This window comes from Protopterus annectens, chromosome 13.part0, assembly GCF_019279795.1.
Source record: "Protopterus annectens isolate FY-2018-M chromosome 13.part0, PAN1.0, whole genome shotgun sequence".
Taxonomy (NCBI): Eukaryota; Metazoa; Chordata; order Ceratodontiformes; family Protopteridae; genus Protopterus; species Protopterus annectens.
Window position 1 is genome coordinate 309,309,591 of NC_056747.1, and position 25,319 is coordinate 309,334,909.

Genomic DNA, 25,319 nt, shown 5'->3' on the forward strand with positions numbered 1-25,319 from the left:
CAATGAAAGAAACAGATTACAGAAAGCCAATAAAGCCGAAAAAGTTAGACGTTTGATGAAACAAATGAAAACAGTAATTCGGACTGTTAGTTGAGACTCTCACATATAATAGAAGTAAATAGGATATATTGCTGTGCCACTAAATTAATAACATATAAAGTCTTACCACAAAAACACAGGGTAGTAAGAGAAAGGAAAAGGGTAGCAAGAGAAAGGAAAGGGAGAAATTGAATTCCATCAAGGAAATATCGAATAGAGGAAACTATATAAAGTAATTAAGACAAGAAATGTCACTGTTTGAAGAGTATAGAAGAGGGAACATTTCAACAAAAGTACTCAGTTAGATGTGATAAAGCCACTGCACAGTATGAAAACAGATCAGGATCTTTTGTGCACATAAACTAAAAATATCAGCAGAGGCAGAAAAACGTAGAAGATATGGATGATGAATATAAAGGAAAAGTGCAAAATAAGCAATTTATTGATGACCCAAAAAGTATTCTATAGAATTGGGAAACCAATCAAAAGGAATTGAAACACCACCAAAAAAGAAGACATATATACATTTTGGAGAAATATATATGAAGACCCTGTGGAACATGACAAAGATGCTAAATGGATAGAAGAAGTAAAAGAAAAAATAAGAAGTTCAAATGTACTGAATATGAAATGAGATGAAGTAACAGCCAGAGAGATTGAAACAAAGTTAAGAAAACCTCCTAACTGGAAAACCCCAGGCCCAGATGCAGTACCTAACTTCTGGCTAAAAGTATTAACATCTTTAATTGAAGATTTAGCCATGAGAAAGAACTATTTATATGCGCACCCTGAACAAACACCAGCCTGGTTAACAACAAGGAAAAACTATCCTAAAAACTTTAGACGAGTAACTTGCCTCCCGATGAATTATAAACTATACACTGGAATTGATGTTGATCCGCGGTGGTGGTGCTGCGGTAGCGTTATCGCCTAACAGTAAGATGTGGTCCAGTTCGATTCTCAGCTAGAGCGTCTTCTGCGTGGAGACATGCATGAATGGGTGTACCTTCGTTGAAGGTTGTGCATCAGGGCTGGTAACTCGGCACGTAAAAATCAACTACCAATCATTAGCGGACCGGAGTTCCGCTGTGGCGACCCCTAACCGGGAAAAGCCAAAAGACACAAACAAACACTGGAATTGATGTTGACAGAGTTTATAGTCATCTAGAAGAAAACTCAAATCATGGCACCAGAACAAAATGGTAATAAAAGAAAGTCATGTGGAACAAAGAATCATTTGTTGTTAAATAAATTCTTAATAGAGAACTATAAAAGGGGGAAGAATGTTGAGTTATGGCATGGATAAACTACAAAAAAGGTATTTGACAGTATCCCACATTTGTGGATAAGAGTGCTTAAAAATGTATAAGATACCCTACACTTACCAATTGCATTACAGCAGCCATGAAACATTGGCAAACCACTTTGCAGTTAAGCCATGTTAAAGGACAAATTATTATATCAGGGATGAAAATTCAAAGGGGGATATTCCAGGGTGACTGTCGCTGCAGATCTTTTGTTTTGCCCTTAACCCATTAAGCTGTCTACTTAACAGATTAAGTAATGGTTACAATTTGGCTCTCAGAAAACAAAGTGTAAACACTTCTCATCATCCTTTTGTAGATGATTTAAAACTGTGTAGTTCATCAGATGAGGAACTGGAAAGCAGCACAACTGCAAGTGGTCAAAACATGTTCATATGAAATAAGAATGTCATTTGGTCTTGATAAATGTGCAAAAGCAACCTTTAAAGCAGGAGAGCTGCAGCACCAAGACATCAGTTTCTGATAGAACTTGAGCAAGAGGGAGTGTATAAATATTTGGGAATTGATGAAGGATCAACAATAAAACATGAACAAATGTAAATAAAACTTTGTAAGGAATATTTTAGAAGACACAAATCAATACTGAAAACAGTGTTGACATCTAGGAACAAAGTTCAAGCTATAAACCAATTTGCTCTTCCTGTCCTAACTTAGTTTTTGGGTGATTGACTGGCCACAAAAGGTGTTGTAATATAAGTTGGACAAGAAAACAAGAAGGATGCTTCATGCTAGTCATATAATTTATAAAAAACATTGTATATCAAGACTGCATATTCCCCATTCTGAAGGAGGTATGAGCCTCCTCGAAATTGATTACATGTATAGATCTGCAGTCGTAGGAATGCATACATATCTGCTGACCTTACAAGACTCAAACTTGGTGGAAGTTTTAAACATGAGAAGAATAAGTCTAAGATTACTTCCCTGCTTAGCTTAGCAGAAGCATATCAGTGTCAAGTGGGAATGGAAATCAAATCAGAAGTAGATAAATATCAGGCAGCAACTGAATGAATGTGGCAGAAAACAAAGAAAGAATATAAGGTGAAGGATCAGATGAGAAGGCAAGAAATGTGGAAAATGCATAAATATAGTTGCAAGTATAGAAAACTCGTAGAACAACTTTATGTTTATCAAGATCAAATGCAGGAATGGTTAAGGAGTGGAAAAGTTAATCCAAAAAGATGAAAGGTTAATATTGGTGGCCCAGAATAGTGGACTATGTATACTTTGGTTTGCAAAGTCCATTGAACATGTGGGAGAAACGGACAAATGTAGGTTTTGTAAAACAGAATTAGAAACAGTCTGACATCTTATTGCTGGTTGTGATATACTAATGGCAGAAGGACTGTATACTGAAAGGCATAATAATGTGGCAAGACTTTGCACTGGGGATTGTGCAAACATAATATAGAAGAAACTGAAAAACACTGGAAACATGAGTCACAAAGCATTATAGAAAATGATGGTTTGTATCGCATGGGATCACCCATTACCAACAATTCAGAAAATAGATGCAAGAAAACCAGATATAGTTGTGAATGAAAAGAAGACAAAAGTAGCATTGATTATTGAAATTGCTACACCCAGTGACTACAGTATCTTATGTACAGAGAGACACAAAGTTATAAAATAGCAGGAATTGCAGGCAGAAATGAGGGTAATGTGAAAGGATACCCAGATAGTTCCAATAATAGTAGGAGCAATGGGTCTTATAAAAAAGAATTTTCAGTCGTACTTAGATATGTTACCAGTACATGTAACTCTATACAAATTGCAAAAGTAGTCTTTACTGGGCACATTGTGGGTGCTCAAAGAGCACTTCTGGGTAACGTCAAAGATTGAAACAATACTAATTTTGTGAACTTTAATCATACTTTGACTTAGGAATGAGGTATATTTCCGTCATGGCATTGGAAACCCAAAAGACTTGGAGAAATTAAAAAAGACAGTATCTGTACATTTTATGTTTACTAGTGATTATTTTCTTGGTGTCTGAGCCTGACTATTCCAATTTTTTTTTGTAAGTTTATTCTTTAACAACCAGTCACATACCCCTTATCAGCAAGAGAAGCAAAAGAAAACTGTACATCTCTGTCAGTCTTTAATTGTGGTCTTATCTTTTGACAGAGTAACTGAAGTGGTACACAATGCCAAATACTTAATCTGACCAGTTTTGGTAGAAAACCCTGTTGAAGGCTCAGCAACAGTAACTGACTACTGTAGAAGAGTGAGCAGCTAATGCTATTAGCCATACAAGAGGTGTGAAGCTGTAGTTACTAATAATACTAACTACTAAGGGACAGTGAGCAGCTAATACTGTGAGCCGTAGAAGAAATGTGAAGCTGCAGTTACTAATAATACTAACTACTAAGGGAGCATGAGAAGCAAATACTGTCAGCCTTACAAGAGGCGTGAAGCTGCAGTTACTAATAATACTAACTACTAAGGGACAGTGAGCAGCTAATACTGTGAGCTGTAGAAGAAATGTGAAGCTGCAGTTACTAATAATACTAACTGCTAAGAGAAAGTGAGCAGCTAATACTGTGAGTCGTACAAGAGGCGTGAAGCTGTAGTTCCTAATAATACTGACTACTAAGGGAGAGTGAGCCGCTAATACTGTGAGCTGTACAAGCGGCATGAAGCTGCAGTTCCTAATAATACTAATTTCTATGGGAGAGTGAGCAGATAATACTGTGAGCCATAGAAGAGGCAAGAAACTGCAGTTACTAATAATACTAACTACTAAGGGAGTGTGAGAAGCTAATACTGTGAGCCATGCATGAGGCATGAAGCTACAGTTACTAATAATATTAACTACTATGAGAGAGTGTGCAGCTAATAATGTGAGCAATACTAGAGGCATGAAACTGCAGTTACTGATAATATTAGACTTCTAAGCACTATGGGAACAAGACTACAGTAGGAGAATGGCTTGCACTTTCTCTTAGGAAAATCTCTGACTTATGTAAGGCATAATGTTCCTGTCATAGTAGTGTGTGTGGGGCCACTTGAAGGAGCAGGGTCCTGTTGGGCCAAATGGTCCAATAGCCCTTAAGCTGGCCATGTTCTTAGGCTACAATTTGAATACACAATTGTGCAGAGGAAGACTGTCCAGGAACAGAGTTCATCCACTACTAGCCAAAATTTCTCTTCTGCAATCTTCCATGGTAATAGCCTTCCATGATTCCATTTTCATTTCTCCACTGGGTATGGCAGTCACAGAATGTGGATTCAGTAGAACACAAACTCTGCATATTTCAGACGTGCAAGCAACATTTGTTATGGTGGATGGATGCCAACACTGTCTTCTCCGACAGTTCTTTCCATCTGTCTACTTGGAAACAGTCATCACAGATGCTTTGGGAGGATGGGGCATTATAATGGGCAAGATGGTTTATGGTGTCTCAGTGCCCTAGAGCTTTCCCTGCATATCAATATACTAGGGATGACAGCAGTCCTACGTGGCCAAGCATTCCAAGATGCCCTCTCAGTGGGAATTTTAAACATAAACATGGAAATCATGGCACGTGTAGGACACATTTCTACAGGTAAGGGGATATCATATCTGGAAAACTATGAGTATTGGAATTGGCTGTGCACAGCACTTTACCTTATGGTTACAGGCTGTATCCCTGAAGAGTTCAGTTGAATGGCAGAGAAGCCGGGCAGATGTCTTCTGTTACCTAATAAGTGTTTCAGCTCCTTGTTGAAAGGGAAAAATCTTCTAGAAATGGGAAAAATCCTGTTGAGATCCGGTTGCATCCCAGACCAACCATCAGCTGAAGGGAGTTCTTCTTTTTTGATAATCTTTCCAGGGAATCGCCTGAGGGGATGCTGTAGTAACAAATGGCCTATTGGACTATTGTGTGCTTCTGTCACTTTCTCTGATGATGAAATTTGTTCAGAAGGAAAAAAACAATTCTCAAGACCAAGGTCATCTTCATAGCTCTCTACTGGCCATGACATATTTTGTCCTGTTCTATCTCCTCTCTTAGAGAAGCCCATGTTATTGAGATCAGCAGCAAATCTGCTGTTTCATCCATATGACAAGTTTTAAGCTGACACTAACTGTGCCTGTCTGCTTGGCATCTTCACTTCCAATAGTTGCTAGAAGCCTTGCTTATTCCTGTAAAGTTATTGATGTTCTCTTCTTTTCCCAGAATCCAGCATGAGAAGAACTTACAGGGACAGATGGGTGTTACTTCTTGATGTGGGTTACATCTGAGATCCTATATCCCTTTTTTGCTACTATTTCTGCCATGCTGGACTATCTAGCATGCGTTTTTCATACCAGTTCAATTGTATTTCACTTGGCTACCATCTCCAACTTTCAGAAGGCTCAAGGTGGCTTCTCCTTAACTTCCATGAAAGTTTCCAAAGCTTTTGTAAAAAGGACTTTCTTACTGAGACCTCTGCTGAGTGATCCATTACCTCCTGTTCTTAAAAAAAATCTTACAAGCTTCTTTGAGCCAGCCACTGCCAAATAAATAAAATGTCTTTTTTGGGGAAACTTTTTTTCTAAGGTATCACTTATTCCAGAATGATTTCTGAACTTCATGCCATTTCTGATTTGCCTGTTTATTTGCATTTTCTCAAAGACTGATCCTGATTGTGACCATGTCATTCCTTTGTGCTTGTAGTCAACAATGACTGAATTAAATCAGTACATCCATTTATCTGTCTTTCTTCCAGCTTACTTGAACCATGGCAAGTGCTTGCTGCACTGTATGGATGTCCATCATTAGCTGAGATGCTACATGAACAAAACCAAGTTATTACAGTGTAATAATGGTTTGCATCCTTCTTACGCAAATCTGTGGGAAGAAATATGTCTGATGTTGTCCTTGCCAGTTGGCTGTCCAGTTGCATCAATTTTTGTTATTGTTAAGCTTCATAAGCCATCACCTGAAACTGCTAATGGTCTACCAGAACTGTAGCTACCTAGTAACTTTCTTCAAAAATGCAGCCCTTTGTGGCATTTTGTGCAGTGGGCACATAGTTTTCACCAAATACCTCTGCAAAGCATTATATGTTGGCTTTGACCTTTTTGATTGCAATCTGCGGTCGGGGGCTACTGTTATCAAGGTATGTTCACCTAAGAATATATCCGGGGGGGGGGGAGCTTGGGACTGTGTACTATGAATTACAGAGACTGGACCCTCTTCACCTTTCATATGTAAAAGTAGCGAGTGTGCCCTGTGTAGGAATCCCACCCACCATCATTGGCTGAGATGGTATCTGTGTTTATGCAGAATAGCACAGCTATCCGAGATATGTAGAGGATGAGCAGTATGGTGTATTTGGGTACATAGGAAGAGGTACTAACCAGCCTATGAAAGTTTGGTTTGTTGAATAGTGTTAATGCCTGGAACCTTAGTCCTTTGAATTATAGCTCTGCTTCTATAGATCCACCTTAATGGTAAGTACATATCTTTTGCCTTCATAAGATTCTGCTTGAAAGATGGTGCTCCTTCAGTGGTGACAGGCCAGTAATCATGTAGTTGTTGCTTCCTTCTAGAATAGATTAGATAATTGATGAGTACTCTAAACTTCACTTAAGTTCCTTTTGTGGTGAATGGCTTGTTAAGACTCTAGTGCCCCTCCTTCCACTATATGCATCAGTACATTATGGATATGCTCTTTGCCAGTCTAGTGTCTGGTACTAGTGCTAGCCCAGTGGACTAGAGCATGACTACCCTTCATTAATTGATGTAAGTTTAGTACTTTAGTGCAGTTTACCCATTTTCACTATGAATTAATTCATAATTAAGCTTTAAGGCATGACGGAATATGGTTACTTGGGGCTCTACCTATATCACCTGTGAGTACTGTTGTGATACATCGATGTGTAACATAATCACAAAAGAAGCATCATATCGCCTGTAACTCATAATGGAATGCAGTATTGCAGTTGCCCAATGAATTTAAAGGCTGATTTGTTCTGTAAATGACACTGCTAACCTGTGATGTCGTATGGGTGTGATATGCTAAAATATTGCCTTTTAACAAGTCAGGCTGCAGGTTTGCATAAGCTTAGTCCAGGTGTTTGGTGAATGTTTTCTTGAGTAGGTACATTTTTTTTTGTTGATAATTTGTTTCTTTGGCAGACTTCTGTGTCATTTTTGGTTTTAAAACCTGGTGTGCATCTGTAGCAGTTTCATTGGCTGAAACTTACGGTTTTATTTTAATGTTAATATTAGTTTTAGGATACTCTTCCAGTCACTGGAAGAGCAGAATTTGCAGCAAGATATTGTAATTATTCTTATTGAAGACTGCTAATTTGCCTCTCTTCTTCTTCTTAGCGTCAAGGTATTGGGGAGCCGAGTGTGTATCATGCTGTCATTGTCATTTTCCTGGAGTTCTTTGCCTGGGGTTTGCTCACAACACCCATGCTAACGGTAAGCACAGCACGACTAAAGAAGTCTATGTACAATTTTAGCTGGAACATTTTTATTATTTAATATTGCAAGCTTGAATTATCCTAATTATGCAGTGGTTTGTTTTGAGATCGTGTAATTCTGCCTTGACTGAACTGTTTACTTGTCAGGAAAATCCTGAATTTGTGCTTCTGTTTTAGATAGCAGTAGGTTAAACTATCCTATTTGAGTGTGATACATTGTATGCAGATAAACCAAACACAAACCTAACATTATTATTGCAAGCAATAGTTAGTAGGTAACATGCTCGCTGTTAAATCGCCTGCTATGTACACTGTAGCTAGTGATTACAAGCGGAAGAGGAATAGTTTAAAGGAGATGGCTCCATGGGTGGAAGGTAGGGGTTTTACTAGATTTTAAAGGTAATAAGCACTGCTTGGACAACCTAGTCTGCTTATTCATAATTACCCACTTCACTCAAGAGCAAGAATCACTGTAGCTCATTTTCAAGCATGCTTGTAGTCTGTCAAGTTTTTTGAGACTGCTAACCTTCAGGAAGGTTATTCCAATTATCCACCACTCTTTTCACAAACACTTTATTGAATGACCTTTGAGCCTTATACTATTTACTGCAAATACCCTCCTGTTGTTTACTTGTATATATCATTTTGGAAAAGTATTTACCCAGCAGACTCAGTGGATTCTGTTGAGGTATTTAAATGTTTCTTTCTCACGATCCCCCCTCCTTTTTTCAGGGAAGTACATAACTGATGCATTGTCAGTATTTTGTTTCTGATGCACCATTTTTATAACACTTTAAAACATTATCAAGGTTAAAGAGGCTTGAAAACTTGAAACTTCAGTATCCTACAGTTTTTTGTACCATTATAACTCTTTATTTATTGTACCACAGTACACTTTGTGTATGTGGATGCACTGTTATTTTTTCTATTTTTAATCTGTTAAAATGTTTCATTGAAAATGCTTTGTTACTGCATGTTTTAGTAAAGTGGATTCAAAAGCCCTACATATCTCTGAATTGTGTTTATAAAAAATGTCACTGCTTTCTGTAACATTGTACTTTTTTTTTTTTTCTTTGTTAACTGGTGTAGTAAACTGAGCTACTTGCAATGCACAAAAAATATACAACATAGCAAACACACAATTGAACTGCTGCACACAAAAGATTCATATAGTACAGTTGCTAGCACACACAACCAGCTTAGTGAATGGTTACAGCAGTGAGTTCTTAGGTTCCACCACGAAAATGCTTAAAAGGTGATGGAATTAGGCATGGGTAGAAGGATAAGCTTTGTTGCAGTATTTTTTAGGGGAAGAATAGAATATGTATTGGAGAACATACTTAGACCGATCCCCATTTCCTTGCTTATTTAAAACGAAATAGCCGAGGTTTGGGTACTAGAAGGCAGGTGTATACCTGCACCTTTTTAAAGACCATGGTAAACCTGCTGTGACTGAGGTCATTTGAGTAAGAGACCAGAGGAGTCTGGAGCATTTTTGGTGAAAGGAGAAGACTGACTGAGGCTGAAACAGTCAGCTGTGAGATGAGAGTCCAGTTTGTAGTCTGTGAGTCCTAGTAACTATTCAAGTATATTAATATAATATTTCTGATTTTGTTCACAATATATTTAAAACATGTATTTCCCTAATCTGATATGCTTTGTAAATGATGTTTGTTGATCATTTGCTTTGAAATCCTTTGCAGATAAAAATAATTGTTGACTGTTTGTTTTTTATTTTGAAGTCCTCATTTTAGAGGTTTTTCTCCCCAGGCCTCCTCTGAAAATGGGCATTTCCATTCCCAGATGAACTTTCCCATTAAACAAAAACAAATAAATAAGTAATGGAGAGTTGGAGTTACTTGACTAGTCAGTAACTGTTGAGACATGTTTGCTTTATCTCAGTGAAGGTCTTCATGGTAAGAAACTTTGGAGAGCTTGGTTCATGTAATCCTGAGAAAGATGTTTTAGTGCTGTGACTCTCTTTTTTTTCTGAGTAAGAGTTTTCTGGAGGCATGTTTTAAAGACTATCATCCCTGGAAAGAATATTGTGCTTCTTGACTGACTACTGTTACTAAAGGACTGAACTGTATATTGAATCCCGAGTGAATTCATTTTATTTTACCTGTTGCTACCTTTTTGGTTTCCTTCTGGCAAAGTGAGCATGAGCATGTTTTAGGTTGCACCAAATGAAACCTGCTGCTGTTTTGTGAGAGACTGTTTGTGCACTCTGCTACTTGAAACTTTGTGTGTGTGTGTGTGTGTGTGTGTGTGTGTGTGTGTGTGTGTGTGTGTGTGTGTGTGTGTGTGTGTGTGTGTGTGTGTGTGTGTGAGCCCGTGTAGAGATATGTATGTATGATATATGTAATGTATTATGTATTCTGTATATGTGTGTGTTTATATAACACACAGGTCAAAAGGTTTTTCTGACGTATGTACTCACTGAGCCTGTAAAATGGTCTTCCACAATGCTTGCTCATGAACATTTGCCTGAGATTTTACATCAATATGGTATTATCAGTATTTATTTGCTAAACAAGTAAAATTATCTGGAAAGCATTGGCATGTATGCTTTTATTTGATACCATTTAGTCTCTATCAGTTTTTACCACAAATCTTAATATGGTGTATATTCATGACTTTACATAGCAATGAAGCACATTATCTCACATGAGTACACACACACACTGTCTCACACACACACACACACACATAATGCATGCATATATCTATACACATGTACAGAAACATATGTACATATATACACATGAATACACATGCACATATATAGATACACAGACACTAAACATGTATACATGTGCATACACACATGTGCATACACACATGTATACATGGCTTTCATTCGAATGTTTGACAACTGATTTGGTCAACAGGTTTGTGTGGATGCAAAAAAATTAGCGACTGCACATTTGTGTGAATCACATTTGGTTGAAATTCAAGTTTTATATAGTGCAGACATGTAAGTGTGTGCATGAAAATTAATGTTTTAAAATGTGGACGATCATGTGTTAGCATTTAGTGTGTGTATATGCAAGTGTTCATCTGTTTGTAGGAATAATGAAAAGAAGGTTTACAGTATGGAAGAAATTAGCAACAAAAGCGACAGAGTTTAATAATGTATGTTATGAATACACAAGCTATGTTGCAAGTATGTGCTAGTCAGAATGGTGTCGGAGCATGGTCCTACAAGAAACTGGACCTGTTGCCTAATGCTCAAGTTTGTTTTCAGATGCCCTATATTCCCTGAAAGAAAGAAATTGGCAGTAGTGTATGTTGGTGTGAAACTCCATGTGTATAAACATGAAAATTGTTGAAATTTCAGCTCATAATTATAATTATAATTTTTAACTGGCAATGACTTCATATTGTGTGCACATATTTTGTATATTTTTGCACTAAGTGACAATATTACTGTAGTAAAGAAGACTGCTGCTGCTGCAAAAAAATACTGTATGCACATATTTTGCATCTTTTTGTGGGAATAAAAGTACAGACTGTGAGAACTGTCCCCCAGCCAATGTCTGAAGTATTTTCATGATGACTAATGGTCTCCCCTCTGTCCAACCTATGTAGGAGGAGTTATCTCTGGTGGCTAGTGGTCCCCCCAACAAAAGTGTTGCAGGCTGTACTCATTAGGGTAGGGGTATGTGCAAGCATAACACCCATTCACAGACACATTCACTCACTGTCTCTCTCCCTCTCTCATACACACACACACACACACACACACACACACCAGCAGTGGCCTTGGGTCAACTGGTACCCTAGGCAAAAGGACTCCACAGCGCCCCCCACCACACTACCTGGTGCCCCCATCCTGGTCTACCTACATCAAATAAATACTAGTAAAGTGCCCTGCTAGACCGGTGTCCTAGGCGGCCACCTAGTTGGCCTATGCCTAAGGCAGGCTATGACACACACACACACACACACACACACACACACACACACACCTCACCAACCCCTTGCTCACCCCACCCCCCACTATGACCTCCAAAGCAGGCACACTGTCACTTAACCCAAGCTCTACCCAACCACTAAACTCCCCAGCATTTGCGTGTATCACATTGGATGAACATGACTAAATGCGCATGTTCATAGGATTATAGGAGGTTACTAGGTGAACGGCCACAGGGGCCCTTAAAGCCTAGCCAAGTTTAACCCATGTTCCCAATGGTGTCTAGTTCAAGGAGACACTAAAATCAACACCTATTGCCCCTGTCCAAGAAGGACACAGGTGGAACCCCTGGGGTGAATTTCTGGTTACCCATATAATTGTCCAAATTTCACTTAAATAGGGCCAATGAGGTGCTTTGTTTAACATGAACAGGAAGCTTGTTCCAAATATGGGGCAGCCTCTGTGAGACAAATCTGTCTCTTCAGCAAGTTCTATTGATGTTACATACCAGGTTAAGGTCCTTTGAGCGAGTGACCCATGTGCCATTTGACTTGCGAATGTGCAACATTTCCATTAAAGCTGGGCCAGAGATTGCTCTATAATGCAAGGCACAGGTTGTCTCTGAACAGTCTGTATGACGCAGAGTAAAGTGACAATGATTTCAGGGAGTTCACATAAGACAGATCTTAAAAACCCTGAATTTTCTTTATAATCAACCTTTGTGGTCTCTTCAATTGCTGCAGGAGTTTGGAAAGGAGCATATACCGAAGGCAGCATTGTACTCTATTATGGGCCTGATGAGGCAAGAGTACGGGGGTTATAACTTTTTTCTGGAGGCAATACCCTTACTTATGAGATGAGCAATATAAAATGCCCTTCTTATCACTCTGGAGACATGGTGATTGAAGTTAAGGTTGCAGTCAACCTATGTGCCCAGATCTCTCACCACTGACTGTGTGCTTAGAGTATTGCTGTTGATATAGTAGTTTGCAGGGACATCACCTTTGCCAAAGGGGATGATAATGCATTTCTTTGCATTAAGTTTAAGGCCATGACTTTGGCACCAATCATTAGTCTGCGTAAGACCTTCTTGCAGGATGTTGACATTGCTAGGGGTTTCCACTGATCGCTGCCAGTTTGCAGTCATCAGCAAACTTTGTCAGCCACAGTCCTATAGTTTTAGCTTGTACTTCAGAAAGAGGATTCCAAACAGTAAGGGTCCCAAAGCCGATCCCTGTGGAACACCACTGGTTATGTGTCTGCTGGAGGAGGCGGAGTCCCCTATTTTAATCGTGTGAGTTGCATCAGTGAGCAACCCACCTGGCAATATATAGGTTCATACCCAGCTGGATGAGTTTATCAATGATGCCCGAGTGAGAGATTGTGTCAAAGTCCTTGGCTAAGTCTAGGTAGGGTGTATGCACATATTTGCCCTCATCTAGGCCTTTGGTGACTGTCTTGAAGCAGTCCTCCAAGTTTAACAGGCATGATCTCCCCTTGACAAAGCCAAACTGGGTGGGGTTGAGCATTTGGAGATTTCCTATATCTTTGTTAATAGGTCCATGATGATTTGTTCCATGGCATTGCAGATAAGGCTGGTCAGGCTAATGGGTCTCTAGTTCCTGTGGTTTGTTGTTGCACCCCTTTTGTGCAAATGGATGATGATTGCTGTTTTCTGTTCCACTGGGATGAAGCCAGTGTTTAGGCTGTGATTGAAAAGCATGCTGAATAGTGAAGCTAATTTCTGTTTTAACCCGTGTAGAACACAGCTCGGGATGTTGTCTGGTTCCATACAGGCTGTGATGTTCTTCATCTCACATTGCTGCAGTCCTTACATATGGGGTAGTCCGCTGTCCTCGGTCGGCCCGAATACCAAAGTATTAGGCTGACGTCGGTCAAGGCGCTTAAAACTGACATCAGGACGTCAGGATACAAAAGCGCATGACCGACGTCATTTCCTCAGTCTTTTTTGCCGCATGGTCCGATGCAGAAGCAGCGTTGCAAGTGCCGTTCGGCGTTCTGAAATTTTTCGAATTCGGAGTTTCAGACCGAATCCAAGTTGGCTAAGTACCCGTTGGGGATTATTTTGGTTTTTTCTTGCCTCAGTGTTTTACCGGATGTCAGAAAAAGTGAATAACTGTATTTCTTGTGGGAAACAGATACCGCATAGGGATTATCATTCTTTGTGTATTCCTTGTTTGGGGCCTGACCACGGCGTTGTTGGGTGTCGCTTTTGTGCTAGGTTCAATAAACGCACTATTAGCGAAGGTTGGATTGTGCTAGGCTGGTCTTTGGGAAGCGGTGCAATTATAATATGCCGTCGGATTCTCCGGCGCCGCTTCTCTAAGAAGCGCAAAGACAAAACAGTTAAACCCAGGCAAGATGAGTCGTCCGTTCCGGACGCCGGTTCTTTAGAGGCTTCAGTGGAACCGGTGGTTCCGACGGAGACTTCTCTGGAGTCTCAGGGGGAGACTTTGATTTTGCAGGAGGTGGTCTCTCAGGAGGCAGGTCAGGCTGAAGGGCTTCCCAAGTTACTGTACTCCCTCCCTTCCTAGGGTGGTTAGGCCTTCTCCTTCTGTTTCCAAGGCTTCTCCCAGAGGCAGGCCAGTTTCAGCTTCTGTTGGTGTCACTCCTAGTTCAGCAGGTTCTGTGCCTAAGAAGCACATGCTTAAAATGGCAGAAGATTTAATTACTCTGATTAGAGGTTCTATGCCCCCTCCTGATAAGAGGCCTAGGGTGGAGCCAGAGTTGGGAAGTTTTGAGCAGGCTTGGATATTTCAGAGTCTTCAGCTGAAGACTTGCAGGAGTATTCTCCTTATTCTGATTCTGATGCAGATGATTCCACTCCTTCTGCTTCTCCTCCAGAGGATTTTTCTTTTCAGAGACACTTCATTCTATGAGGGAACATTTTAAGTGGGAAGGTCAGGACTTCTCTGATTCTAGGAAAAGGCTTAGGGAGTTTTTGCTGTTACCCCAGCATAGGCCCTTGGCTATACCCCTGTTCTGGATGTTGTGGAAGATGTGTTTGCAGAGGCTTCACTTAATCCTGATTCTCTGCCTCCTGCTCCTGTTAAACCGGATAGGTATTACAGGGTGCCTGAGGCTCATAAATATCTTTATAAGAGTCCTAGGGCGGACCCAGAAACTATTAGTCAGGGACCTAAGGGTGTCAAGGCCTCTGTTGTAAAAATCCGGTTCCTCTAGATAAAGAAGCCAGAGCTTTGGATAGATGGGGAAAGAAGGTCTATACATCTTCTACCTTAGCTATGAGGGCTTTGAATTGCCAGTTTCATATGTTGAAATATCAAAACTTTCTTCTTTCTCAATTGAAGTCTAAGGTGGATGCTCTGGCGGAAGGCATTGAGTGTAAAGAGTTGCAAGATTTGGTGCATGTCTCTGAACAAGTGGGTAAGCATTCATTACAGTGTGGTTTTGATGCTGTGCAGGCCTCGTCTAGGGTGGCTGCCACTGGCTCAGTTCTTCGCAGGCATGCCTGGTTAAAGGATCAGAATTTATCTGACCATGTTAAGACAAGGATTTTGGATGCTCCTTTGCAGTCGGATGTGTTGTTTGGTTCACCTGTGGAATCAGTCTTGAAAAAAATGGAAGACAAGGCTAAGTCTATGCAGGCTGTTAAGGATTTTTTGCAAGTTCAGCCTCCGAAGTTTAGTAGGTATTTGCCTGCTAAGGGGTGGACGTATCCTTCTTATGATTCTCAGTCTAGGGGTAGATCTAGACGTGGTAGGGGCAGAGCTCAGAGTTCTTTCAGGCCTAGAACAGGGAGTTCACCTGCACAATCTTCGGGTGAGGGCAGGGGCCAGTCCTTTCGTAAACAGGCCCAATGACCTACTTTTTCAGCTGCCAGATCCTTCTTGCCTGGCAGCACCTTTGGGAGGAAGGTTAGCACTCTTCAAGGAAAATTGGATGTTGATTACCCAAGACAAATGGGTATTGGATATCATACACCAGGGTTACAAGTTTTATTTCCATACCTTGCCTCCTTTCAAAGGCATGCCGGACGTTCCTCCTCAGCAAAGACTAGAGGCTCGCAAACAAATTTCTCTACTACTTCAAATAGGGGCCATACAAACGGTTCCTCTGCCAGAAGTGGGCCTAGGATTTTATTCTCGCCTGTTTCTAGTACCAAAGAAAGGAAACACGTGGAGACCAATTTTGGATTTATCCATCCTCAACACATATCTGGACATTCCCAAGTTTAAAATGTTAACGTTACAACAGCTTTTACCTCTGCTGGGCAAAGATCACTGGATGGTGACTCTGGATCTCAAAGAGGCTTACCTTCATGTTCCTATCAGGCCCAGTTGCAGGAAGTATCTGCGTTTTCGGGCTGGGACTTCACATTATCAGTTCTCTGCATCGCCCTTTGGCTTATCTACTGCGCCCAGAGTGTTCACGAAGGTTCTGGCTCCAGTGGTAGCTTTCTTCAGGCTAAGAGGAATACAGATCTATCGTTATTTGGACGATTGCCTGATACTGGCCCAAGAAAAGGACGAACTTCTTCATCATTTACAGTATGTGATGGCAGTGTTAAGATGCCTGGGGTATTCTGTGAACGAAATAAAGTCCAGTCTAGTACCCTCTCAGGACATGTGCTTTCTGGGTGTGAGACTGAATACAGCATCCCAGATGGCCTTTTTGACCCCGGACAAACAAAAGAATCTTTCTCTTTACTTCCACCAGTTGTCTCATCAGTCCAGGCTGACTGCAAGGACAGTCCTTCAAGCCTTTGGGGTTCATGGCATCTTGTATTCTGGTACTTCCCAATGCCAAACTGCATATGAGGAAGCTACAGTGGTATCTCAAGAATGTATGGACACAGCACTGCCAAGATTTGGACACTGTCATTCAAATAATACCTTGCATTCAAAAGGAATTTTTGTGGTGGGCTCAGGAATGTCACCTAAACAAGGGACTCTCTGTGACCCGGCCAGAGGCGAGTCAGATTTTAACGACAGATGCCTCAGACAAAGCTTGGGGAGCTCATCTAAATGGAAAATGGATACAAGACACGTGGCCTGCCAGACTTCAACATCTACATATCAACTTGAAGGAGATGTTAGCAGTCCAATTTGCATTGATAGCTTTCAAGGATTTACTTCTTCCAGGGCAGGTGTTGATTCAAACAGACAACACAACTGTCATGTGGTACATCAACAAGCAAGGGGAACGATTCTTATCCTCTATGCAGACAAGCAATGATTTTGTGGGAGACTGCTCTCAGTTTACAGCTAAATCTTCAGGCAAGGTTTCTGCCAGGAGCACAGAACTCCTTAGCAGATGTGTTGAGCAGACAAATTATGGATCCCCACGAGTGGAAATTGGATCCTCATGTATTCCAGAGGTTGACAGTGTTATGGGGAACTCCAGACATAGATCTGTTCGCTTCTCCACTAAATTACCAGCTGCCAAAGTTTTGCACAAAAGGTTTCATCCCTCAGCTTGGAAAGTGGATGCTCTCTCATTCAATTGGAGCAATCTTCACGTGTATGCCTTTCCACCTCTGCCTCTCCTCCCAAAGGTACTGCTGAAGGTCAGACAGGACAAGCCAAACATGATTTTACTAGCTCCAGATTGGCCTCGACAGCACTGGTACCCATTACTGAGAAGTCTGGTACAGGAGCCTCCATGGCCTTTGCCTTGATTCCTCACCTGCTGTCTCAGGAGAACGGTCATTTACTCAATGTCAAACTTCATTCTCTACATCTGACAGCCTGGCATATTCTGGTTTAAACCCTGGAGGGTCTCAGCTTCCACAACAAGTTTTGAATGTTATTTTGGAGGCCAGAAGGCCTAGTACAAGGAAAGTTTACGCAGATAAATGGAGGAGATTTTTATTTTGGAGTACAGCAAAGGACTTTGATGTTTCTAAACCTAATTTAAGTGTGGCGCTTCAATACCTTACTGAGTTATTGGACAAAGGTTTGTCCTTCTCCTCTATAAAGGTTCATGCTGCAGCAATCTCTGCTCACTATGACTGTGACCCACCATTATTTTCTCAGCCTTTGTTTAAGCAATTCCTTAGAGGGCAAAGAATATAAGACCCCCACGTAGAGCTCCTACTCCTGCTTGGGATCTCAATTTTGTGTTGGAGAAACTCACTCTACAACCTTTTGAGCCTGCAGCATCGGCAGAGTTGAAATATTTATCTTGGAAGACTGCTTTTTTGTTGGCCATTACCTCTGCGAGAAGGGTTTCTGAATTACAGGCCCTTATGGCAGTTGAGCCTTTCTTAATTTTCCACAAGGATAGGGTGTCTTTGCGTACTAACCCTTCTTTTATGCCTAAAGTGGTTTCTAGTGTGGCTTTAAACCAAACTATTCATTTGCCTACTTTTTATGCAAACCCCCAAAATAAAGGGGAAAAGATTTTGCACACTTTGGATATTCACAGACAGTTGCGATATTATTTGAGCAGAACTAAAGGGTTCAGGCAGTCTCAGCAGTTGTTTGTTTCTTTTGCTTTGGGTTCTCAGGGCAAACCTGTTTCAAAACAAACTATTTCTAAGTGGATTGGTTTTTGTATTGCTTTCTGTTATTCCCATCATGGTAAGGAGATTCCAGCTGGGATTAGGCCTCATTCCACTAGGGCTACTGCCACTTCTACAGCTTTTTAAGGGGTGGCTACTAAAGATATTTTGGAAGCAGCTACTTGGAGTTCAGTGCATACTTTCTCTAAGCATTACCACCTTCCACTTTACTCTAAATCTAGGGCTGGATTTGCAACTGCAATTTTACAAGGCATGTTGGCAGCTCCTAATGCTTTATAGTTTTGCCATCCTCCCTTACCTCTGCTTTGGGATTCTACCCATATGTAAGGACTGCAGCAATGTGAGATGAAGAACATAGTACAGTTTTGTGCCTACCATAAATGTAGATGTTCGAAGATCCACATTGCTGCAGTCCAATTTACCTCCCTCCTTCCCTCTGTTGTTGAAGGTGGTGGTGTGGTTTGTGTTGTACATATTGTAAATATGGTTAGTGCAGGTGGTTGGTTGGGTTTTGCTGGTTTTGGCTTTGGCCTGTCTTGTTAGGGCCTTCTGACATCTGGGGCAAGAAAAGACTGAGGAAATGACGTCGGTCATGCGCTTTTGTACCCTGACGTCCTGATGTCAGTTTTAAGCGCCTTGACCGACGTCAGCCTAATACTTTGGTATTCGGGCCGACCGAGGACAGCGGACTACCCCATATGTAAGGACTGCAGCAATGTGGATCTTCGAACATCTACATTTATAGTAGGTACAAAACTGTACTTTTTTGGCCTTGGAGAGGCCAATTAAGACCCGCTCCTTGGAGATGCTAGGCAGTTACCAGGTGTTAGGAATGCTTTGGGGTATATATGGCGGAGACAGTGGAGTGAAGTTTTCACTGAACCTGTCAACAAGCGGGTGTACTATATCTACAAGTTCTATACATGTACCATTAACTATGAGTTCAGAGCAAATCTGGGCCTTACCTTTGAGGTTACAGATGTAACTAAAGAATGCCTTGTGGTTATCCTTAGTTAGGGAGGCTAATATGGATTCGCAGTTGGCTTATGTATTACTGTGAGCGGCCAGCTGTTAATGTATGCAGCCGAGTGATTCTGTGCAAATGCTTTCCTGCAAGCAGTTCCAAGGGAGAACACATGGCTAATTAGCATGTGGCTGTATCCTGGAATTTTTCATTAGAATTTAGCATGGCCACAGAGGCAGCCCACCACAGTACTGCAAGTATTAGTGTTGCTTATTTTGTAATTGTACAGTTTCAGATTAGTACATTGGACAAACAAGATTTTGAATAAAGCTGAGAGCTCAAGAACATTTATAAGATTTAAAGCATACTTGTCCATTAAGTTTAGTTGTATCTTTACACTACATCACCTACATGGAGGGCAGGTTTCTTCTTTCCAGATTTGTATCCTGGGCACACCTAGTATACCACTGGAAAGGGATGAACTTAAGAGTTTTGAATGAAAGGGATGCCAGATATATTTTAAGGTTTTGCACCAAATGATTTAAATATGGATTAACCATGGTAGTATTTAAACAAGTTTGAGTAAGGAAACAAAAATAATATAATTTAAATAGGGCCTCCATTGATTTGTGTAATTTATGCATATGTTTTTTTTATATAGTATTTATTTTGGGTCTATATCATATATTTGAAATTCCAAAATATCGAACACCATAAGTTCGAGCTTGCAATTTCAAATACTGATAACATCGAACGCTCAGAATAGCAAATTTTTTTCCCAGGGAAAAAATTTGCTGTTCTGAGAAACATACACACAACATAAGCACACCAAAATAAATAAACCACACACATACAGTTAACAAAACCCAACCCTCCACTACACCATATATACATTACTAACTATCCACTTACCTTAACCCGCAACCTTACCCTAAGGTCCGTAACTCTCGCACCACAGTGGAGGAAATAGCGAAGCCACGGAACGGCCCACCAAAATCTTGCCCTAGGTAAGATTTCGATGTTCCAGGGCTTCGCTATTTTCATCATTCAATGTTGTGGGTTCGATATTTTAACTTTTGAAGTTTTACATCTTCGAAGTTATGATATAGATACTTTATTTTTAAGTGGTAGAAGAAGTACAACTGCTTAGTCTGTGATTGTCACAGTGCTTTCAAAATTGTCATTTCCTTAAAAAAATTTACAGATGTAGTTTAATTGCTTTGACATGAGATGCTCATTTTCTCTAAGACTTGTAAGTTTGCTGTATTTTTGAAATTGTTATGCAGAGGGGCAAAAGGCTTTAGTGTTAAAAAAAATTTAAAATTTTAACTGTGTTTTTGTTCATATTTATATATAAATGTCCTTGTGTGTGAATGTGCTTTGTCCCTTTATGGGCATATCTTTTCTGAAGCGGCATTCTGCAGGGTGCATATCACTGTATTCGAGTCTCTCAGATATTTAGTATGATTCCACTTATTGGTCATGTTATGCAGTCTAAGGATGAATGCCGTTTAGCTTGTATTGGTCATGTTATGCAATCTAAGGACGAATGCCATTTAGCTTGTATTGGTCATGTTATGCAGTCTAAGGACAAATGCTGTTTAGCTTGTATTGGTCATGTTATGCAGTCTAAGGACAAATGTTTAACTTGTATTGGTCATGTTATGCTGTCTAATGACAAATGCCATTTAACTTGTATTGGTCATGTTATGCAGTCTAAGGATGAATGCTGTTTAGCTTGTAACGGTCATGGTATGCAGTGTAAGGGCAAATGCCATTTAGCTTGTACTGGTTATGTTATGCAGTCTAAGGACGAATGCTATTTAGCTTGGATCGGTCATGGTATGCAGTCTAAAGTCGAATGCCATTTAACTTGTATTGGTCATGTTATGCAGTCTAAGGATGAATGCTGTTTAGCTTGTATCGGTCATGTTATGCAGTGTAAGGACAAATGCCATTTAGCTTGTACTGGTCATGTTATGCAGGCTAAGGACAAATGCTGTTTAGCTTGTATCGGTCATGGTATGCAGTCTAAGGATGAATGTCATTTAGCTTATATTGGTCATGGTATGCAGTCTAAGGATGAATGTCATTTAGCTTATATTGGTCATGGTATGCAGTCTAAGGATGAATGCCATTTAGCTTGCATTGGTAATGTTATTAAGTCTAAGGATGAATGCCATTTAGCTTGTACTGGTCATGTTATGCAGTCTAAGGACAGATGCTGTTTAGCTTGTATCGGTCATGGTATGCAGTCTAAGGACGAATGTCATTTAGCTTATATTGGTCATGGTATGCAGTCTAAGGATGAATGCCATTTAGCTTGCATTGGTAATGTTATTATGTCTAAGGATGAATGCCATTTAGCTTGTATTGGTCATGTTATGCAGTCTAAGGACAAATGCTGTTTAGCTTGTATTGGTCATGTTATGCAGTCTAAGGATGAATGCCATTTAGCTTGCATCTAATACAGGATGCTCAGTTTGATGCACTGTTGTTTTCCCTGTTGATGTAGAATGCAACAGAGTACAGTTATGTTAATTTATTCTCAGTGTAGTAATTAAGCAAATATTAATACATTTTTTTTGTAAGATGTGTTCTGATGCCAGGCTGTAGTGGATCTGGGAGTATGGCCAGACAATATAGTCTGCCTTTGGGTATTAAATTGCATAGATTAAATGTCCACTCAGTGAAGATATGTATGTTAATTGAACAGGCTGTTCATACCTCAGACTTGATTTGCCATTGGGAGAAATGCACTTTTACCTGTCTTAGAATATGCCTTTCTGGTATTCCTCTCTGGAGATGGTTATCAGTACCAGGAAATTGCAAGTGATACAGAACAAAATTAGTTTTTTGTCACCCACTGTTACCTATATGAGTAGTATTGTTTCTCGTAGCAAAATTATGATTGTATTCATTTTTTGAGAATATGGTGCATACTTGAAGCTGACTCAAGCCTGCTGTAACAATCGCTTCCAGGATAGCGAAGCAGTGGTCCTACAAAGACATCCATGCAGTCTAAATCTTGAAGCACTTGCCTTAAGAAGATTTGCCCTTGTTGTCCTGATCATCTAAGAAGCATCCAAAACTATATTTTCAAAATCTAGATGCTAAAATCACTACAGAGTCTCCTGACTTCATGTCCCTGCTGCCCAAGTTAACACCTCTTCTTTCCAATTCATCACTCTGCCTACCTTTCTTGCATCTAGCTCTGATTTGCTCTTAAAAGGAGCTAGTGGTTTATTGACAAAGCCTAGACACTCTTACTTGGTTCCTTTTGCTTCTGTATCTACTGAAAATTACTGGTTTCATTCAGGTTATTTGTACTGTTGTAATACCTCCACACTTAACTCGCGCTATGATTTCTGATCTGCACAATTCTACCTCCCATTTTTTTGTTTGCTTTGACACTTCTTTGACTCCTTTTACCTTACAGTTTACCAGTTGTAATACCTTGTAGAAATGTTTGCATGTTAAATATCTTTATAGCATAATAACTTTTATTATAGAAGGCAGTGTAAAAATATTATTGTTATCTGCATCCATAGTTTGCTTTATGACTAATACAGAAAGATCAATACAGAATGCCTGGATGTAATTATATTTACTTCCTTTATATTGTGCTAATTAGGTTAGCCTACTGATCAGAGCTCATTCACAGAGCTCATTCACAGAGGTGGAGCCATGATGAAAAGCTCCCACACAGTAAACATATAGTAACGACCAATAAAAAATTAACAGTTCAAATTATAGAGATGATTCATTTTAGAAAAATGGAATATAATATAAGTTATCTGAAATATTAACATGGAACAATTATAATTTATACAAAGCAATAAAAGTATTTCGTGGTGCTGAATTGACAGCCAGCAAAGTGTCTACAGTGACTAAAAAGAGAGAGTTATGTGGCCATAGCTTCAAGGGTAACTTTGCAGAGCCATATAAATGAAGGATTTGATGCTTCCTGACAAATTTTTGAATTTTAATTGATCTTGGGTATATATATATATATATATATATATATATATATATATATATATATAAAATAAGCTGTTGATCATTGGTGGAGTCTGTGAAGGTATAATTTGTTTGTACAGGTAGTAGGAAGACTCATGTAATTAATCTTGAAGAAAGTAATAGAGAAATATAGGCTGCTTTAAAAAATATAAAAAGACAGGATTAAAAGCCAGCAGATCCATAACATGAGCTTGTGGTGATGGCATAAGATTTAGTAGAGATATGTAATATAATAGCAATGTACTTAGTGGCATATTTAGTGCAAACAATTTGCCTTGAGTACTTGCACATCTCACAGATCTGATTTCTTTGCTTAGCTTTTTCCCACAGTTACCTAATGTATATTGGTGACCAGCTTTTTGTCATGGTTTTCTAATTTGTACTAGTTGCCTGTTTCTTTGGTTACTTATGTTTAACATAACTTCTCAGCTAGTTGCTAACTTCTTAGCTGTCTGTTTTAAGTCTGATACTTTAATTTGCTTCCTGCTGCTACATCACTGTTTAATGCAGTTAAATACAGTGCTTTCTTTTTCCTGACTATGACTGGAAATGACTTGCTGCAGTAGCCAACTTACCCATTTAAGAACACTAAAACTGCAATGCATTGACTTCTTTAATGTGCAAATTGGAAGGCTAATATAAAAAAAAAAAATCACAAGATCTTTTTTTACTTTAATAATTAAATGTCTTCACTTCTAAATTTAAGATCTCGTGATAATATGAGGCTTGGCATCATATCTTTCATCCTCTTAGTGCAAGAAATTTAGACAAAGCCTGACAAAATGGGGGGACAATGGCCCAGAAATAGGGACATATTTTAAATATTGTTCTTATAAACTTAGAAAGTTGCTAGAGTAACAGGATTTGTTTTGACTTGCATTTTTTTTGTAGGATTGAAGTCTGAAATTCAAATGTATGTCATTATTTAGTGACTTCAGTCCTCAGATCATTCCAGTAATTTGCCAAAAAAACCCCACAAATTGTATGAGGAACAGACCAAAAATATGAGCCAAAAATCTGGACATTCTACAAAAATCTGGACAGTTGAGAGGTTCGCTTGGCATACAGAAGTTAATGATTCTGGAATAGCACATTACTTTGAACGCAGGTGGTATAAAGCATGCATGCACTGATGCCCATGTAAGCACGGTTTACTAATGTCTTTGTTTCACTTATGCATATTACATTTTAACTTATTTCTTCCAACAGTACTGTAAAATGTACCACCCCTGTTTACCAATATGACCACTTTGGGATGAATGAGTAGCTATGTGACCTGTACTAAAATATGAGCAGGTGGTTGTCTTTATTATTTTTTTGTATTAACTTGTTTTATTTATTTATTTATTTTTTAATACTGTTTACTTAGTTGCATTAAAATGAGAACATGCAGTCTACCTTTACAGTATTGGTGACATACTACTGCTTTGATGTTTGGCATCCATTGCATAACATTTATAATGATCGGTCTGTCTTTAGTTGGTGGTGGTGGTGGGGGGGGGGGCTTAGTTTGAAAGTTCAATGACTATAACTGAGATCTTTAGAAGTGCACAGATTTATGAGCGAATGAATGGGACAGAAGGTCCAAGCTTGCAGTATGCTGCAGTATCCTAAGAAGTGCAGTGATCGCGGAGTACATATATCCAAGTAGCTACGGTATTGATGGTACAGGAGGAAAAGACCCCTTGGAAAATTGATTGAAGGGTTTAATGCAAGTTTTGTATTTTATTTTTGTATCGCAGTTCATTTTTCCAAGTGTTGGCAGTCACACTGCTGTGTCTTGCTTTTCCTTTGGGGAGCCACATCTGTTTCTTATGGTTAATGTGATTTTTGGCTTTCTGCAAGCAGAATGCAGAACCTCAAAGTCTTGTCATTGATGCTTAGCTAGAGAGATTCCTGGTCTATGAAATGAAAGCTCATCTTCTGCCCTTTGGAACGCTCACATATTTATAGAAAATTTAGATTTTCTGATGTGTATAAACAGGTTCTTCTAAAATGTTTTGTCTGCTTGTTGGGATTTGTATTACTTGATTTGAATTATTTTTGTTTATTTTTTATTTCCAGTCTTGGCTGAATGTAGGGCTTAAGTCTTAGCATGATTTAAAATACTGTTGAATTACAAAACTGTAAAATTTAGAGAACAGTAT

General features: G+C 39.5%; 1 protein-coding gene across 2 annotated transcripts in view; it reads left to right on the forward strand.

Annotated features, from left to right (window-relative positions):
* Positions 1–25,319, forward strand: part of LOC122787281 (hippocampus abundant transcript 1 protein-like) — an 880,512-nt gene that overhangs the window by 215,858 nt on the left and 639,335 nt on the right. For both annotated transcript variants that reach the window (XM_044053901.1, XM_044053902.1), the window contains exon 2: positions 7,667–7,762. In XM_044053901.1, coding sequence (XP_043909836.1) covers positions 7,667–7,762 — 96 coding nt within the window. The remainder of the gene's footprint in view (positions 1–7,666; positions 7,763–25,319) is intronic.